Below are 19,445 nucleotides of genomic sequence, written 5' to 3'. Positions count from 1 at the left end.
TACTTTCTTCTTCTGCTGCTGGTCTCAGCTTCTTTGAAGTATCGGAACAATGGCGACAGTGACAACAGCCTCACACTTCGTTTCAAGAAATGCTCATGTCACCAGCCATGGAGCAGAAAGCAAGGACAACAATTCGATTTGCATGAAGAATCAAGCCGCCATTTCTCACAATGGCCTGAGGTTTTTGAACAAACTGGACAGGTTGCAGATGAGAAGCAAAACAAAGGCTGTTGCCAGGCGAGCTGTGAAAGAGGGAAACCCCACGGCAACCTACCTGCCGTCCGGGAAAATTATTTGCGGTAAAGGGATGAACTTAGTCTTTGTGGGAGCCGAGTGTGGTCCATGGAGCAAAACCGGCGGACTTGGTGATGTCCTTGGTGGACTTCCTCCAGCAATGGCAGTAAGTACTAGGGCTTCGCACACTCATTTATAATTTGCAGCATGTATAATTTTAGATACCAATTCTACATGAAACAGGCCAATGGACATCGAGTTATGACAGTGTCTCCTCGCTATGATCAGTACATGGATGCATGGGACACCAGCGTCGTAAGCGATGTAAGGTTTTCAATTCTGTTCGGTTTGAATTATATCAAAGTGAACCGTCTTTGGATTATATTCCTTAAGAATCACCTCTTAACTTGCAGCTAAAAGTCGGCGACAAAATGGAGACCGTCAGGTTCTTCCACTGTTACAAACGTGGAGTCGATCGTATCTTCGTTGATCACCCATTGTTCCTTGAGAAGGTTTGGATTCTGTTCTTAACCCTGTTTCCCTAAAATGTTCTCTTTTATTCTTCCTGTTTCCTTACTTGGACCAAAATGATGATTCAGGTATGGGGCAAAACTGGATCGAAAATCTATGGCCCTAATGCAGGTGTGGACTACAAAGACAATCAATTGCGGTTTAGCTTGTTATGCCAGGCTGCTCTGGAGGCACCCAGGGTTCTGAATTTAAACAGCAACAAATATTTTTCAGGACCATATGGTTTGGACTGTTCCTCTTTGGGCTTAAACTCGAAAGTTTTTAACATATTTTTCGCGGAACCTCTGATTTACGCCCTTCATCTTCTGCAGGGGAAGATGTTATCTTTATTGCCAATGATTGGCACACTGGTCTGCTTCCATGTTATTTGAAAAGCAAGTACCAGTTAAGGGGTATCTACATGAATGCCAAGGTTTGTTTAAGTTAATCAGAGTTTGTGCCAGTCTTGTCATGTTCAAGCACTTATATAGTTGTTTTGATAAACATGGCAGGTTGCATTTTGCATCCACAACATATCCTATCAGGGAAGATTCCAGTTTTCCGATTTCGAGGTTCTCAATTTGCCTGATCAGTTCAAGAGTTCGTTCGACTTCTTCGACGGGTATGAAACCATTAAAGCTGCTGTGTTACTTTTTCGATGAAATGTTTCCTTTGGCTAAGGACTTGAAAGAGATTTTGATTGTCAGGTATACCAAACCTATCAAGGGAAGGAAAATTAATTGGATGAAGGCTGGAATCCTGGAATCAGATAAGGTCTTGACAGTAAGCCCTTACTATGCCCAGGAGCTTATATCGGGCGAAGACAAAGGTGTTGAACTCGATACCATCATCCGTAAAACCGGCATCACCGGCATTGTGAACGGCATGGATGTTCAAGAATGGAACCCTGCCACTGACAACTACATCAGTGTCAAATATGATGCAACAACTGTATGAGCTTTCAAAAACTTCCAATCCTTCAATTGTTTTGTGTAGTACTAGAAGCCATGTTCTACATAATATTTTTCATTGCAGGTAATGCATGCAAAGCCTTTGCTGAAGGAAGCTCTCCAAGCAGAAGTGGGTTTGCCTTGTGACAGTGATGTTCCCGTGATCAGCTTCATCGGTAGGCTAGAAGAGCAGAAGGGTTCGGACATTTTGGCAGCGGCTATTCCGAAATTCATCAGCGAAAATTGCCAGATTGTAATCCTTGTTAGTGTCAAATTTTAACCTTCTGCTGTATGTACTGTTGCTTAAATGAGTATACTATTAATAATGGGATGTATCTTCTTCCTCTCAGGGAACTGGCAAAAAAGCCATGGAAGAGCAAATTATGAAGTTAGAGACTCAATATCCTGGCAAGGCTAGAGGAATAGCCAAATTCAATGTCCCACTGGCCCATATGATCATTGCCGGTGCCGATTTCATCTTGATCCCCAGCAGATTTGAACCATGTGGTCTCATTCAGCTGCACGCTATGCGATATGGAACCGTAAATGCTTTTCGCCATTTCTTTTCTGCAACCAACTGATTTGGCTTCATGAATTTGCATAAACAATCTCTGTGCTACAGGTGCCGATAGTTGCCTCGACCGGTGGACTCGTCGACACTGTCAAGGAAGGATTCACAGGGTTTCAAATGGGAGCATTCAATGTTGATGTAAGTAGTTGAAATCATTCCTGTGTGAAGAGCAATGTGTAGACTCTTATCGGTGTTTTCGCAGTGCGATGCGGTGGATCCAAAAGACTTGGATAAGGTGGCAAAGACTGTCAAGGAAGCTCTTGCAACATATGGCACTCAAACCATGACAGAAATGATCCACAACTGTATGGCACAAGATCTTTCATGGAAGGTTAGTACCTTGCTGACCACGTAACCAGATTTCGAGCTGTTCAAGAAGAACGAATACAATGGAAAATTTGTTCATGTATGCAGGGACCAGCAAAGTCGTGGGAGTTGTTGTTGTTGAGCCTAGGGGTCCCCGGCGGTGAACCGGGCAAGGAAGGAGAGGAGATTGCTCCTCTTTCCATGGAAAACGTTGCCACTCCGTGAACCTTCAACGGCGTCTAAATAATTTCGAGTGTTCGGGCATCGAGTTTTTAAGTTCGAGCAGCCATTAAACTTTGCTTGAAGCCAATAGGTGTTTTTCAAGTTTGAATGCATACTTGAATCTAGACATTTCCTTCCATGGGTCGTTGTTAAAACTGGACTTTCCTGGGAATAATCATGTGTTTAAACACATTGGTTCACATGTATTGTGGTTGCAAAGGAGGAATTGAGTTTGGTCACACCAACGTGTCTAAAACTTTAAAACACGAGGAAGATTTTATATATATTTTTTGAAATTTTATATTCTTAAAATCTTTTATAATTATATTCAAGTTTTTCAATTTAATTCGAAAAGTAATTTAAAATATCTTCAATTGAAGTTTAATTCATTAAGCGACTTAAACAGTCACATTATTATTTTCTTTAAAGTTTTAGATTTGAGTAATTACGTTTACTGAATAAGAAAGTTCTGAATATATACTATGAAAATATTAAAATATATGTTATCAATGGATTGAAACCAATGTCGTATCTGGGACTGGGCAAAAGGGTACATGTTCAGGCCCAAATTTTTATAATGTATTATAGAGTTTAATTATTTGAAATTCTTGTTATTATGGTTTTAATTTTTTCTAATATTTATTATCATGAGTTTATTTTTTTAATATTTATTATTATGAGCTTATTTTTATAATTTATTTTTTTAATATTTGTATAAGTGTCCAATTTTTTGCCAATATTTTTTTCTAACATTTATTATTAAAGGCTCAATTTTTTCAATACTTATTACTAGTGGACCAATTTTTCAATATTTATTATTAGGGACATACTTTTAAATTCAATTTTCCTATTATTTATTTGTTGTTATGAATTCGATTTTTTCAGTACTTTTTATTGGATATTCAATTTTTAGATATTTATTATTACGATCATACTCCTAAAATTTACTTTTTTTTAATATTTGTTATTATGGACTCATTTTTTCGATACTTATTATTATGAAGCTACCCTTAAAATTTATTTTTTTCAACACTTATTGTTATGAACAATTACTTAAATAATGGTATGTAACCACAACAATGACTGTTATGCTATGGTAACGATATCGTCTAAAACTAAGATATCAACAATCGCTATGTCCACAATAGTATATGTTATTAAAAATCCATAACCATGACACTTGCAGTGACCACAACATCATATGTTATGTTCACAATAACGATAAACACAACGCGATCGAAAACACAAATACAATTTGTAATTTAAACCTTTGATTAAAGAACTAATATTTTTACTACATTCAGGGCCACCAAAATATCAAAAAAAAGGGACCAGATTGAAACACGTATCATCAATAATATCTAATGAAAAAAATCAATATAATTATTTTAAAGTTAAAATAAAATGAAAATTTGAAAACATAGTATATAATTAACTTTTCAATAATTGTTGGTTAATAAGTTAATAAACTAAACAAAAAGTTGGAAAACGGGGCCCATGCAAAGATTGTCGGAGACGTCACCTTTACCCTAAAAATCATACAAAAATTATTATTATTATTATTATAAACAAAACATTCCATAAAACATCCATCGTCCATTCATAAACAATCAATTAATATCTTGAACAAAAAGAGAAAAAAATCTAACTTCCCATATCACCACCGTCAAGAAGATCTTATCCAATGGTCAACCCTTATCACCGCCTCTGAATGAATTTATATATTTGCGGATCCCGAACAACCGTAGACAGCCAGCCAGAAGAGGAGGGAAGGGAAGGGGCCATTGATCTCCAGATTTTTAAACCCTCTTTCTTTTGGCTAAACCACAATAGCTTTCAACAACTGCGTGTCGACATAAAACACTTGCGCGCCTGTGTGCGCGCTCAATCATTTTTCTCATCAACTTTCCCACCAGCTCCATAACTGTTGTCGCCCTGATTTCTCAGCTTATAACCAAACAACACAGTTCTTGTTTCATCGTCTCGTGTTGTGTCGTCTTCAACGCTTTTGGCGACCAAATTTTTGCTTGTCCATTCACAGCTTTTGCTTTACTTTCTGCTCTGTTCTCATGGAGTTAACTAAATTCTTCAACTATGGTTCAGTTGTTCTTGTAATTTCAGGTACTGGGTTGGTTATATTTACTTGGATTTTGAATTAGATTGAATGGAATCATGGATATGGTAATTAACTAAATTTTGTTTGTTTTTTTTTCAGTTCATTTGTTTGTTGTCATGGTTAATTCGATTGGGATCAATTATGGACAAATAGCAGATAATCTTCCACCGCCGGAAAACGTAGTGCCGCTCGTGAAATCCATCGGAGCCACCAAAGTTAAACTCTACGATGCGGATCCCAGAGTGCTTAGCTCGTTCGCGAACACCGGCGTCGAATTCATGATCGGTTTAGGCAACGAGGATTTAGGCAACATGCGAGATCCAAACAATGCTCAAGCTTGGGTTAAACAAAACGTTCAATCCCACTTACCCGACACGAAAATCACCTGCATCTTCGTCGGAAACGAGGTTCTCACTTTCAACGACACTTCTCTGTCCGACAACCTTCTCCCGGCAATGCAAAGCGTTCACACGGCGCTGGTAAACCTCGGACTCGACAAACAAGTGACTGTCACCACCGCACATTCCTTGGCCATCCTTCAAACGTCGTACCCGCCTTCAGCCGGAGCATTCCGTGAAGATCTAATCGATATTTTAAGCCAAACCTTGAGCTTTCATCAGAAAACAGGATCGCCTTTTCTGATCAATGCGTATCCATTCTTTGCTTACAAGGGAAACCCAAATCAAGTTTCGTTGGATTTTGTTCTGTTTCAGCCAAACCAAGGGGTTGTCGATCCGACGACAAATTTGCACTACGACAACATGTTGTACTCTCAAATCGACGCCGTTTACTCAGCTCTAGCTTCGTTGGGTTACAAGAAACTTCCGGTTCATATATCTGAAACCGGTTGGCCTTCAAAGGGAGACGAAGATGAAACCGGAGCAACCCCCGACAATGCTGAGAAATACAATGGGAATTTGATTAAATTGATGTCTAAAAATAAGGGACGCCAATGAGACCGGATTCGGATCTTAATATTTATGTTTTTGCTCTGTTTAACGAGAATATGAAACCGGGACCAACTTCAGAGAGGAATTATGGGTTATTTAAGCCTGATGGAACGCCGGCCTATGCTCTCGGAAATACTAATAGCAACGATTCGACCACTGGTGGAAGTATTGGTAATGGGGTGACGACGCCTTTTTCTCCGACGAGTTCTTCCACTGGTTATTTGTCTATTTCTTCAGCGACGGTAAGTTGTTGGTAAAGTCGGGAGCTTTTCGCGCTTTTACTGTTAAAAGTTCACACTTTTCATTGGATTCTCTTGAAAATGACAAACAGTGAAACGTGAGATTTACCATTTTTTTTCTTTCGATTCCTGGTTTCATTGATTTGCAGGGAAGGTATGAATCCGTCGGCCTTGTGTTGATGGCGTCGCTGTTGTTGGTAAAAATATCGGTGTAGAGAATTTGCAACTTGAAAGCACTTTTTATCAGATATAAGGAGAAAAGGAGGGACATTATCAACTTGGTTGTTGGGGAAAGGTAAAGTTCTTTTCTCTTTGCTTCTACGCTAACAGTCTTCTAGGGAGTACCATCACACTTTTTACCTGCACTGTTGCCCCCGAATAATTAAAAGGTTAAAATACACAATTAGTCACTAAATTATATAAAAATATTTTTTAGTCTTTGAAATTTTCAAACTATAAAAATTAAATCTTTCAAACATTAATAAAATAATCAATAAATTTTATTACAAAATAGTCATTAGTCTTATTAAACTGTTATAAAGTGGTCCTCAAACTTATCAAATCATTACAAAATATTTGATAAGTTTAATGATCATTTTATAACTCTCAAAACTATAGTGGCCAAAAATATCATTTTAATACGATTTAGTTACCATTTATGCATTTCACCCTAATTAAATTTGCATGTAAAGATACCAAAAGGGGAATATTTACTTCATTAATGATATGTGATTTTTATGTATTACTAGTAAATTAGATAATAATTTTGTTAGTTAATGGTACATAAAATCATAAATTACTATCACTATATCAAGGACTAAATTTCAAAAGTCTGAAAAAGTATCGAGGACTGAGGCATAATTAGACCATACGTCATGAACGCAATTGGGGAAACGTCTGGCGGCGTACTGACATTACGGTTTCAGTTGGCATCACTTTCAGTTGGCAGTCAAGTTGGATTATTTTTTCACTTTCTTTGCAGGGAAGTTAGGTTTGGTGATTAAGAGGTGTTGGATAGGGACGGGATTCATCTTGTAATAGTTGCCAGTTTAGCCGTTGCTTCTTATACTATTATTAGTTCACATTATGATTATTAATCAATTTACAATAATTGCCGGTTTTCTTTACTCTTATAATAAATATATACAATATTCGATTTAAATTAATCGATTATTGATATTATAGAAAAAGATTATAAGAATAGGATTCTAGATAATTCTACGCTTTTCTTCTTTTATCTTACGAGTCAAAGTTCCTAAATACACTAATTGGGAATGTTTTCTGTACATTAACCTAATATACAATTAAAAAAAAACATTATCAAAATATTAATAGTTTTTTAAATATTTCAATAAAACGTTATTTCAAATATTATTTTTCTATCGAAAATGTTAATATTGAACGTTACCTAAACATTATTTTTTCTATCGATTTTTTTACCAGAAATTAGGTAGCAAAATTAACATTTTTAGTAAAAAATAATATTTTAGGTAGTGTTTTATCGAAAATATTAAAAAATTAATAACATTTTCAGTAACGTCTTTCTTTAATCGTATATTATACCGTAAGACATAACTACCCCACTAATTGCAATATCGTAAAGGGAACAAAGGACCGAACAAAATGGGAAACTTTCAAGATTTACACGCATCGTTAAACAATAATAAAAACATCAAATGGCCTTCAATGATCAATAACTTAATATTAGCAAGCAAACCTAGTTGTAGGATGCCCAAAATTTCTCGGTAACCGATTGTAGTATTCACTCCCACCTTTAAATTCCGTCGCTGTGAGTTGGTCCCGTGTGTTAGGTCACCGATGGCTGGCTCGGGTTTTGCTCACACAAGTAAAACCATCGGTTCATCGCTAAGTATGACGGTGGCTATTGCAGGTGAGGCAATAGTATTGAAGAATGCACTCGTCAAGTGCCTTAAGAGACGGAATGAATATGTGATGCATCTCCTGCCTCCACCTTGGATTCAGTTCTTACCCTCTTATAGAACAATAGATAAGCAGCTGGTGTCTTGATGTCAGATTCATTGACGGCAGAAACATGACTATCGTCGAAATGGTACCATCTATTCTCGTCGATCAACTGCGAAAGTGGAACATAAAGCTTCAACTGAAAACACTAAATCATATGAAAGGCAATTCGAAATAACCATCAGTAATCCATGATAATGGAGATGATCAGAAGTTTCAAATTATGAGTAAGGTGTATCCATTGGAGACGGATATTCAGATATACGAATGTCAAAAAAATCGAATAAAACACGAATAAACTAGATTATCACTTTACCTTCGCATAAGCAGTGTAGTGCCCACCACCTAGACCACCATAATGGTTGCTGATGGCATATAGCTCATATATATAAGCTTGCCCATCATTGCTCGCGACATATTTGCTCAAATCAAGATTGTGAACTGGGAAATTCACAAATGTATCTATCTTGTTCTTGAGGTATCTACCATAAGTGAAGCGTTTCAAGTGAAAAACAATAATCTCTGGTAGCATCCATAAGTCCAGCTTTTTTCTAGCTTGTATGTGTTCCTTGCAACTAGGACAATACCTGCATGAATAATTCAAGATAAAATTTTAACGTGAATATTGCTTACGATAAAGCGAGAATCTGCACCTTTTCATCTGAAATGCATTTAAACATGTTTTAACCACTTACCACATGTCATCAGGACCTAGAGGTTCTTCGGTCAAGAAAGCATCTAAACATGAAGCTAGGGAGATGGCTTCTTGCGGGGTCTTTTTTGCTGCAAGTCTTGCTTTATGAACCTCTGAAACGTCCTTCAAGTAGCTGGCATCATACAACTCCTGTTCTTTGTCAGTCCAATCTAACACAACCCTTAAGATTTTCTCAGGTTCAAACAGGGTATCCTTCTTAAAAACTTTGAAGCTCGTAAACCTATCATCAGTCAAATGAAGTGATAAGTCTGTGCTCGAATTACCCTCAAGTTCTGCATTTTCAACTGACACAGCATCAGAATGGCTGCATTGTTCATCAAGACCATCCGAGGGAAAGCCATTTTCCTTGCTAACTTGAGCCTTAGCTGAAGAAATTTTTATGAAAGGTGACAGTACTCTAGAAACAGCAGTTTCAATATCAGCTCCACTTGGTTGGTCCTCCGCCAAATAAGTAACCAGTGGAGTTGCATAAAGCACCGTGACACTCTTATGATAATCTGATTTGGATCTGGAAAAAACCCAAAATATTGGTTCAAAATCTTAACCAGAGAAAAAAAAGAGAAAAAAGGTGAAAAAGACGGCTTATTCAACATATACATATATGACTTTCTCCCTTACTCAAAATACTTGAGCCAGAACATGAGAAGAAATTTCCGTCCACCGTGTCTCTCTCTCTCTCTCAGTGTATTAACAGATTGATATAAGATTATTTTCCCCGCCCCTTCAAAAATAAGAAGCCAAAAAACTCTGTTCTCAGTTCCTAGTGCACTGTAAAAGTCATGAGCCCTTCCACAGATATACTTTAGCAAATTCATTCCACAAGGTGTGCACAATCAATGGATGAATTGTGTCAACACGGATGATTGCTAATTAAGAAATAATAATATTAGTAATAATAACAAGAAGAAGAAGACAATTGCAATGACAGATGAAACAATGAACCCTTAATTGTCCAAAATATCTGAGATAGTAAATTAGATTAAATGATACAATTTGCTAGGGGAAAATCCCAATTACTAGAGAGACAGCTAGGGAGATGGCTTCTTGCGGGGTCTTTTTGCTGCAAGTCTTGCTTTATGAACCTCTGAAACGTCCTTCAAGTAGCTGGCATCATACAACTCCTGTCTTTGTCAGTCCAATCTAACACAACCCTTAAGATTTCTCAGGTTCAAACAGGGTATCCTTCTTAAAAACTTTGAAGCTCGTAAACCTATCATCAGTCAAATGAAGTGATAAGTCTGTGCTCGAATTACCCTCAAGTTCTGCATTTTCAACTGACACAGCATCAGAATGGCTGCATTGTTCATCAAGACCATCCGAGGGAAAGCCATTTTCCTTGCTAACTTGAGCCTTAGCTGAAGAAATTTTTATGAAAGGTGACAGTACTCTAGAAACAGCAGTTTCAATATCAGCTCCACTGGTTGGTCCTCCGCCAAATAAGTAACCAGTGGAGTTGCATAAAGCACCGTGACTTATGATAATCTGATTTGGATCTGGAAAAAAACCCAAATATTGGTTCAAAATCTTAACCAAAGAAAAAAAAGAGAAAAAAGGTGAAAAAGACGGCTTATTCAACATATACATATATGACTTTCTCCCTTACTCAAAATACTTGAGCCAGAACATGAGAAGAAATTTCCGTCCACCGTGTCTCTCTCTCTCTCTCTCTCAGTGTATTAACAGATTGATATAAGATTATTTTCCCCGCCCCTTCAAAAATAAGAAGCCAAAAAACTCTGTTCTCAGTTCCTAGTGCACTGTAAAAGTCATGAGCCCTTCCACAGATATACTTTAGCAAATCATTCCACAAGGTGTGCACAATCAATGGATGAATTGTGTCAACACGGATGATTGCTAATTAAGAAATAATAATATTAGTAATAATAACAAGAAGAAGAAGACAATTGCAATGACAGATGAAACAATGAACCCTTAATTGTCCAAAATATCTGAGATAGTAAATTAGATTAAATGATACAATTTGCTAGGGGAAAATCCCAATTACTAGAGAGACAAAAGAATAAACTTACTTTTCCTGCCATCGATGAAAAATTACTAGCTTAGTTTTCCCCATCGCTTTCTTTTGAAACCGGAATGCCACAATGTGTTCATCATCCTTGATTGAAGCCAATGGCTCCAAAGGCATCTCTAGATATCGGTAAATCTTGTTTTCATATATCTGATATTGAAGGTTTACTACTTCAGCCAATCAAGGTAATGTATAATTTAAACAGCTAAAAAAACTACGAACCAATTCAAGATATGTTTACCTCTGCAAGCATCAGGCTTTCATCACTCTTCAGACCACATGCAGTACCTAATGCCAAAAGGAGATCTTTACAGAAACCATTTTTCAGCACAGAGACTGTAAATGGCATTGGTAGATGACTTCCATCACCATAAAACACTGTCACTGTCATTGTCCTAGTGATAGTTGAAGGTAGTGGCAATGATAGATACATGAAGGGGTCAAAGGTGATAGAAATTTTGCTACAAACTGGGCAAACCAGTTTAGACTTATATTGACCCTGAGAGGCAAGAGCATTATAAACAATATTCCGATTGTTAGTAACAAAAAGGAAAACCAGCTCAATTTCCATGCTCAGAAACAATAAGTCATGATGCAAGATGAATGAAAATTGAAAACAATTACATAAGCAAGAAAATATTAAATATTAAATCAAAAAAAAACATTAGACACCGAAAGTCTGGCCTAAAATTAAAGAATGGAAAAGAATTATATAATGAAAAATATAAAAAAGGAATTTCTAATTTTTTCCAGGAAAAAATATAATTGGTCATAAAACTGCTTAAATTGCACTGACAACAAATCTAAATTAGAAATTGTATTTCCCATGAAAAATTCATATACGACTCTCCAACATAGCTTTAAAGAAGATCTTTATATGCAACTCTAAATCAAAACATTCAATCAAAATTATAAAATATCTCACTTGGCAAACATCCACAATTACTGAGTCATTTCGGGCCTTGTGATTTTTCCAACACTCAGCAGCAACTTCCTCATCAGGACGACCATCAGAATCCTTCATTTCAATATAAGGTTTTTGTTTGACCTGATTTAAGTCTTCATGCAACCCATCCAGTATGAAAGCCAGAAGTTCCTAGAAGAAAAATGTCCCACCATTATAGAAAGCATGAATATGATAAAACTGAATAGATGCAACCCTGAAAAGTTATATCTATAGATATCATTCAAACAACATTGTAAGTTGCTTTTAGTATAGTGCAGAAGATCCATACTCCATACCTAGGCCTTGGAATAATTACAAGTCAAAGATTAAGACATGGGATTCTTCAAGCATTCATTACCCAACCCTTAGACCCTAATCTAATTTGTGCTTAACGTCTCATTTTTCTTCTTTTTTTCTTATTATGTACCATTCTTCTTCTTTTACCACAAGGACAAAGAGGCCGAGTCAGAATGCTCCAAGTCATGTCAGACAAGTATTTGGCTCCCATACTTGTGTGGTGTCAATGCAATAAAAGTGGTGAACATACTCTAATATCCAACAACTTTATACTACTAAATTCCCAGCAATGCAGAATAAATACGATTCATAGAAAATACTTACTTGAGAATCGTGCTGGTTGTAACCACTAAATTGGGGTGCAAACCGAGAAAGTTTTCCCTTAAATACACGTGGAGCTATAGCAGTTCGCCCTGAGGACCATAATTTTCGTAACAAATCACCGAATGCAAGTGCAAGCTCTCCCTGCACAAATAAACTTATTGTTAGAGATATTGTGGAGTGGTCAACGAAGGTATCAAAATTGTCCAACTGAATAAATTACATTAAACTACAAAAGAAATTGGTCACTACAAAAGAAATTGGTCGATAGCAGCTTACATGCATTCCCAGGGGATTTTGTGTGTTGATCTCAGCACTGTAATCTTTTAAGAAATACTCAACAAGAGGGGGAGTGTGCACTAAACATTGAAGAGCGCTATTCATAAAACAAGTATTTCCTAGGTTTTGCAATCCAGCCAGCCCCCCCTTCTCCCCTTTTCTAGCAGAGTTATAAGCATCCAAACCATCATCCATATCTGTCAATCCAGCGCTTAAGGAACTTCCTGGATACAGATTTGTCGTGTAACCTGAAGAGTGCCCATTGGACAAGTTTGACCCACCAGCAACTGTCAAGGGTGATCTTGAAGGTTCCAACGAAACCAAAGCTAGTTCATTTCCTGTAGAATCCATGCCAAATCTAGAAGAATGACGCCCATCAACTTGCTCCAGAAGAATCTGTAATGTTTCAGCAAACATACAGGTAAATGAAGACCAATTAGAAATGGGAACAAGAAGAACAACAAAAAGATCCTCACATCTTGATCCATCTGTAAGTTGGATTCTTCTAGGCTTTTGGTTGAAACAAACAACTGTGAATACTTTCTCTTGTTGAAGTAATCCCAGAGGCGAGCCTAGCGATATAACCAAACATGTTATTCATGTAAAATTGAAAAAAAAATTATTATGTAGTGTTTATATTAAGAATACATCATTTGAAAAAAAAATGATATGCTCACCTTATCCTGCTCTATTCCTCTAAGTGCACAGACTTTCTGTAAAAGCTCAGTTACAGAAGCCTAAACATGACATCCAACCAAAGGGGTTTAGAATCTGCTCGGTCAAACTAAAATAAAATTGCATAATTTCAAGGACACCAAAAAATAAGACTTCAGAAACCAAAAAGCTTCTCCAAATCACTTCAACAATGGTTTGAAATGGAACTATTTCCAGTTTCGCCTTGGGTTTTAGAACTTACAATTAAAAGACATCGAAACAAAAACCTGTTTAAACAAACTACTTCATTCTGAGTTTCTGACCAAGATAGCAAAAGAACGGACAAATCCTCAATCCATGCAAATAAAAGTTGTACCTTTCTGCTTATCCATATAGTTGACCGACTTTCATCCCTGGAATCCATCAGTTTTAGACAAAGAGGGTAAACTTCCACATCAAATTTTCGATGGAGAACACCCTGCAAAATCATCTTTCTCGGCAATGATGGCCCTCCTTGATACCTATATACGAAAATCAAAAGCAAATTTTACAAGATATCTTCCCAAAAAAGTACAGCAAAGGGTACATTCAGGTGTATGACATATAATCAAGTAAGCATATGTTCTTTCCATGTGTATCCATTTCAATTAACATGAATATCCAATTATTACCATTTAAAAGGAATTATAACTCTCTCAAAGGCTTTCAACTATAGATCTTCATTTTTTCAAGTTCTTTGGTAACTTGAAAATTATGAGCAAGGCATGTATGTCTATATGCATGCTAGATATCAATGCAAAGAAGTTGTAAGAGGTGAAGCATTACCATTCATGAAGCTTTTCCCAAACTCCTTGTGGTGCCAAAACATAATCCTGCCCTTCCATTAACATTCTCTGAAGCTGAATCTCACTTTCCTTGCAAGCGCAGTCATTTCCATTCCCAACAATGTCAAAGTTGTCGATAGGACCAGGTCTTTCGGCCATGACGGAAGAAACTCCATTGATATGCCCAGAATCAGAAGATTGGTTCCCAATCAAATTTTCATCAGTGTCTATTCCAACGTACCTCTCCCACCTTCGAAACCAACTGTTAAGGAAAAGAAAAATCCCGTTCGTACAATTAATTGATACAAAATGCTAAGAATTAGGATATTAAGTTAATAAAAAAAACAAATCAAATGCATTCCTTCAAGATCCAGAAAGAAACCAGGAAAAAAAAAGAGTAGGTTGAAATTCATTTAAAAACGGACCTGCTGGAAATAACGAAATACAAGTTGCCTGGTTTCAGAGTACGTTCAGATTCGTTTTTCAAATCAGTAATGATCTTTTTTTTCTTCGGGCGTGCACGGCAAGCAACTTGTCCCGTTCTCCATCATGAAATCGGAATCTGGAATCGTCATGAACGATGAATCACCACCCAAACATCAGCTAAATCTCCAATTCTATTCAAAGAGGAAAAAACCCATCAAGAAAATGAATACTGGGGAGAACCCTAAACAGATCGGGAGAGGGGGTTGGGGGAGGAAATGAAATGAAATGAAGTGGACAAACCCAAATTAAACTTACTGTCCTTTCAACGACCTTGTCTTTTCCTCACTCACTTTTCTATAGAGTATAGACTTTAAACAACAACAAAACGGGAAATTACCCAAATCATCATAGATTCAAACCCATTTCTTTTTAGTTTTTTTCTCCGTTGTTTCACTCTTCCGTGCAGATTTTGATACTACTCGAGTTTAAATAATATTTTAACAAAATAAAGAGAACAGGTTTCTCTAAAGTGGTAGTAGTAGTAATAATAATCCAGTTGTTAAATACAGAAAACGATATTTGTTTTCCTTTTCTCGTCATCTATAATTTCGATCAATAAAAATTACGCCCACAGCTTGGCATTGGCATATATTTTCTACCCTTTTTGTTCACAACATTTCAGATTTTCATGGGTTAAAATGAGAAAGCAAGGACAAGATTGCAAGAAATGAGGCAAACTATGATTATTAATCACATAGGAAAAGTACACACCATACTGACTGTATGGTTTTGGGTCCTCAGGATCGCACAATGCACAAACAAAATAATAAAAGATGCTAAGCCATAACTTATGTGCATACCTTAGGACCACGATCGACTAACTGAGCCCATTCTTGTCGATTTCTTAGGCAATCAAGGACGGCTTGAGAATGACTAGAATATGCATATCGTTCTCCATTATGCTTCCTCAAGTTAGGCCAGTGCTGGACCAGCAGCAGAAAAGAAAGAATAAGAAACTATTATTCTCCCAAGAACTATCAGAAGTAAAAAAGAAAGAAGGCGCATGACAGACAGTAAGCAGTTCGCCTTACAGAAGCAACATACCGGCAGAACTGCATTACAAAGTTCTTCATATGTCATTCGCCTGCCCTTGCTCATAATGTCATTTATCAAGCCTGGAAATACAAAGGAATAATCGTGTAGATGCTTAACAAGAGAGTGAGCAAATAAACATGAGATTGATCCCAATTCAGGAAAATTTTGGTAAATTATACTTCCTTGGAGAGATAGTTACCGGGTAAAGTACGAGGTACAGAACCACGAACTGTGCCTGCATCATCATCAGAGAAATTTCTGGGTGAACTATGTACAAATGGCAAATTTTGTTCATTAGCTTCAGTCGAAGGACCACTGTTTGAGATTGTGGCGGGTGTGGGATGTACATTCTTGTCATTCCTTTTAGCAGAAACATCCATGGAAGAACCAAGATCTTGTCTCTGATCATGTGAAGATCGCACTTTATCAATCCTTTTAGCCTCATGATCGAGCTCACGAGATCCACGGGACCAATCTTTAGATGCATCCTTGCTTTTTCTTCTAGGGACCTAGGAGAACCATTATTGTCGAAACCTCTTACCAATGCAACCATCACTCAAAAAGGAACTGTAAGTAGGATAAAAAATATCAGATAAGGAAATGCACTTATTACCAAACTGTAATCCTTTCCGCCTGAGCTAGATGCACGTTTCATTAGCATGCTTGTTGCAGTTGCAGACGCCAGCTGTGGGAAACTACCAGTCTGCCGCACACGTGGAACACGAGGGACTCTCGGAGAACTATTAAGTTCTTGATGCAAAAGCAAAGCAAGCTGAAATTATAGAGGGATAATTTCTTGTTAAAGGAAGCTCCTAAAATTTCATTAAAAAAATCTGAACAAGAAGGTATAATAAATTATCTTATTAGAATATAACACTTGATCCCACACCTCTTCATCACTCAGAGTAGAGGAATTTGATGTTGCAAAAGGATGTACTGATGATGCATGTGTAACCTTAGATGCTATCTGGGTACTTGAATGGCTGAACTTTTCACCTTTCTGTGGTAAACCAGAAGCTGATGTCTTATTTTGTTGAATGTGCGTGGCAGATTGACTTTGCAGTGAACCAGTAGACTCGCCAGTGACTGAGGTAACTGAAGTATTCTGTACAAAAGATGCCTTTAAAGATGACGAAGGCACAGAATCTTTAGATTCAGATATGGTTCTTTTCAAAATGGAAGTATGTGAAATCCTGCTTTGGTGGTGTGAGACTTTCGAAGTAGAACCAGAAGAGGATTTTGTACGCTCTTTTGCCGGCTTATGTGATAACTCAAGTCTGTCTTCATCCTTAGGCACGTCATTTGTAGCATGATCTTTCTTACTGATGTTATTGTCAGGCATTACTCGTTGCTTTGTGTTATTCTGAGTATCTATAGGTTTAGAGTCATCGGGAATAGTTGATATGGGGATTATGGCAGCAGATGAAGTGGAAGATGACTTTCCAACACATTCTACCATTTTATGCTGGTTAGACTGTTCTTCAGAGGTTAGAACATTTACGCTTGCTTTAGGCTCTTCAGCAGATCTAGGAATATGGTTGGATTCTGAACTTTTCTTCACAGACTCAGAAAACTTCAGAACCCTCTAAATCATGTTTTAGCAACGAACAATCGGCAGACAACTCATTCGCTTTATCAGAATGACAATCAGCCACAATTTCCGACTCATAGACCTTTGCCTTACTGTGAGACAATTGTGAATTGCCTCTAACCCTGTCATTCATCTGGGACGTTTCTGTTTCTGGCATCTGATGGAAAGATATCTTAGTATCTTTAGTATCATCAGGATTAGCACGCTTATCAATTAAGAAAACATCAGAATCACCATCATTCATTTTTCTTTTCGCCTCAATCTCAGGTTTGTAAAAGCTGTGAGACATGCCCCTGTTAGAATCTTCAAGAATATAATTACCCTGAACTCTCAGGGCAGTACTGGCCAAAACATCAACCTGATGTTCCTGAAGACTTCTTGTAGAATCTTCTAATACAACACCATCTACTTTGATAATTGTCATGTTTTCACCCTGTTGCAAAAATACAAAAGGTTACATAAAGCGCTAAGTCAAACCAATTGCATCCCTAAACACTTGTATATAGCCCTACACTATTCACACACAAAAGCATGTGGAGTATTTGCATGCAAACTACACATAATGCTAGTATGAAAACCCCGACAACATCATCACAGAGTTGCTTTTGATTTTACATAAACTGACAAAACAAGCACAGATTTGCTTCGAAAAAATAGATGGAGAGTGTGGAGGCTGTGATAGTGCCGGTGGCACCAACTAATAGCACTGTTTTCCTTCTCGCATATACTTTTTCTAATAAAATAATATCCATCAGTTATTATATTAGGCAAAAAAAAAAAACAAAAGAAACAAATTTGTATTCATGATACCAAAGAATGGAAGACATAACAAAGATACCTCTTCTTTAGCAGAAGTTATCCCAGTATATTTGTGCACTAATGGCAATTGAACAAGATCTTCTGTTTTTGGAGTGCCTGTCATAGCTGGGGGAAATTGATCATCAGCCTTCTCCTTCCCGTTGTCTTTAATTGAATTGTGTCCAGACAAGACAGAAGGTGAGACCTCTGAAGTATGCTCCCTTCCTGATGCATTGATCTTAAGCCTTTCGACCGCACAATTTAGTGCAAGATTACCATCGGATGTTGGTTCTTGAAGCACGCTGTCCTTAAAATTTTTGTTCTTTCCACTCTGAGCATCACTGTGTAAGACTTCGAAACTCTGTCTTCATAAAATTCCAATTGTTTTGCATCACAGCTGGGTCTAAACACTATTAATAAGAATGCAAACAAAAAAAAAGAACCTGGAGTCAACATGCATGTGCCAACTCTGGTAAAGATGAGGTTCTCTTCACCATCGTCAAATTGACCCCGCAGATGCAGTCCACGGTCCATGAACCGTCTCCCCAGTCGTCATGGGGTTCAGCCAGATGTGTCCGGCCTTTCATATTCGTTATCCTAAAGCCTAATTAGAAAAAAAAAGGATCAAAAAGTCCTAACCTAAAAGTTCCTAAATTCCTATCCTAACCACCCCAATTCACATTGAACGAAAACTGTTGGGCTAATTTAACATCATTCTCCTATCATTTTTTTTGCCGAAATTGAGTTAAAATTGAGGAACGAGTACCTGGAAACATTAAAACCCTTCGTCGATGCGATGATTCGAGACTTTCTCGGCGTTCTCAGGGGGTAGACGAATATTGCTTCAGCCTTGTGCAGGGTCGGACCGGAACTAAAAGGGTATGAAATAAGAGGGAAAAAACTACATCTATGAATTCTTTTGGCGTCCGCCTCCAACTCTCTCATTCTTTTCTCTTTGGCGGTTCGGCTTGGCTTCAAAATATCCCAATTCCTTTTCCTATTAGTGGCCCGAGCCCATCCACCCACAACCCAGCGGTTTCACCACTGATTAACTTAATTATTTTATAAGGAAAATTATATCCCCCTGATTAGGATATTTAAAAAATTATTTGTTAATTGTTAGTCAAAAAAAATATTTGATCTGTGATATTTAACTCATTGATTCGTAAAAAATAATTGAATATATTTAAAAAATAATACTATATCAAGTTTTCAAATCCTTACATAATATAGGTACACGTGTCGATCAAATTGGGCCATTATATTTGGTTAAATGGATATTTAGGGTCTGTTTGTTTCCCGTAATTGGAATTACGGAATTGATTTTCCCCGAATTCCCGTGTTTGTTTCACGTAATTCGTTTTCCGGAAAATGTTTCCCGTGTTTTGT

The 19,445-nt window shown here is 37.2% G+C and overlaps 3 protein-coding genes and 2 pseudogenes across 3 annotated transcripts; 2 read left to right on the top strand and 3 right to left on the bottom strand.

Moving 5' to 3' along the window:
- Positions 1-2,801, top strand: LOC120199737 (granule-bound starch synthase 1, chloroplastic/amyloplastic-like). Its single transcript, XM_039200750.1, has 12 exons — positions 1-400; positions 478-558; positions 648-746; positions 834-987; positions 1,077-1,177; positions 1,257-1,366; positions 1,452-1,695; positions 1,780-1,956; positions 2,045-2,236; positions 2,317-2,403; positions 2,468-2,596; positions 2,680-2,801. Exons 1-12 carry the CDS (start codon positions 50-52, stop codon positions 2,794-2,796), a joined length of 1,842 nt encoding a protein of 613 aa, XP_039056681.1. The 5' UTR covers positions 1-49; the 3' UTR covers positions 2,797-2,801.
- Positions 2,802-4,782: 1,981 nt separating this feature from the next.
- LOC120199735 lies at positions 4,783-7,218 on the top strand (annotated as a pseudogene).
- Positions 7,219-7,664: 446 nt separating this feature from the next.
- Positions 7,665-14,848, bottom strand: LOC120199732 (annotated as a pseudogene).
- A 553-nt stretch (positions 14,849-15,401) lies between these two features.
- On the bottom strand, positions 15,402-17,152 carry LOC120199733. Its single transcript, XM_039200746.1, has 5 exons — positions 16,557-17,152; positions 16,281-16,439; positions 15,867-16,176; positions 15,677-15,747; positions 15,402-15,555 (listed from the first exon to the last, which is right to left on the bottom strand). Exons 1-5 carry the CDS (start codon positions 17,124-17,126, stop codon positions 15,421-15,423), a joined length of 1,245 nt encoding a protein of 414 aa, XP_039056677.1. The 5' UTR covers positions 17,127-17,152; the 3' UTR covers positions 15,402-15,420.
- Positions 17,153-17,160: 8 nt separating this feature from the next.
- LOC120199734 lies at positions 17,161-18,547 on the bottom strand. The gene is made up of 2 exons (XM_039200747.1): positions 18,097-18,547; positions 17,161-17,691 (listed from the first exon to the last, which is right to left on the bottom strand). Exons 1-2 carry the CDS (start codon positions 18,178-18,180, stop codon positions 17,233-17,235), a joined length of 543 nt encoding a protein of 180 aa, XP_039056678.1. The 5' UTR covers positions 18,181-18,547; the 3' UTR covers positions 17,161-17,232.
- Positions 18,548-19,445: the final 898 nt, after the last annotated feature.

This window comes from Hibiscus syriacus, unplaced genomic scaffold (genome assembly GCF_006381635.1).
Source record: "Hibiscus syriacus cultivar Baekdansim isolate YM2019G1 unplaced genomic scaffold, ASM638163v2 tig00005465_pilon, whole genome shotgun sequence".
Classification (NCBI taxonomy): Eukaryota; Viridiplantae; Streptophyta; class Magnoliopsida; order Malvales; family Malvaceae; genus Hibiscus; species Hibiscus syriacus.
This window is presented reverse-complemented; position numbering and strand designations above follow the sequence as displayed.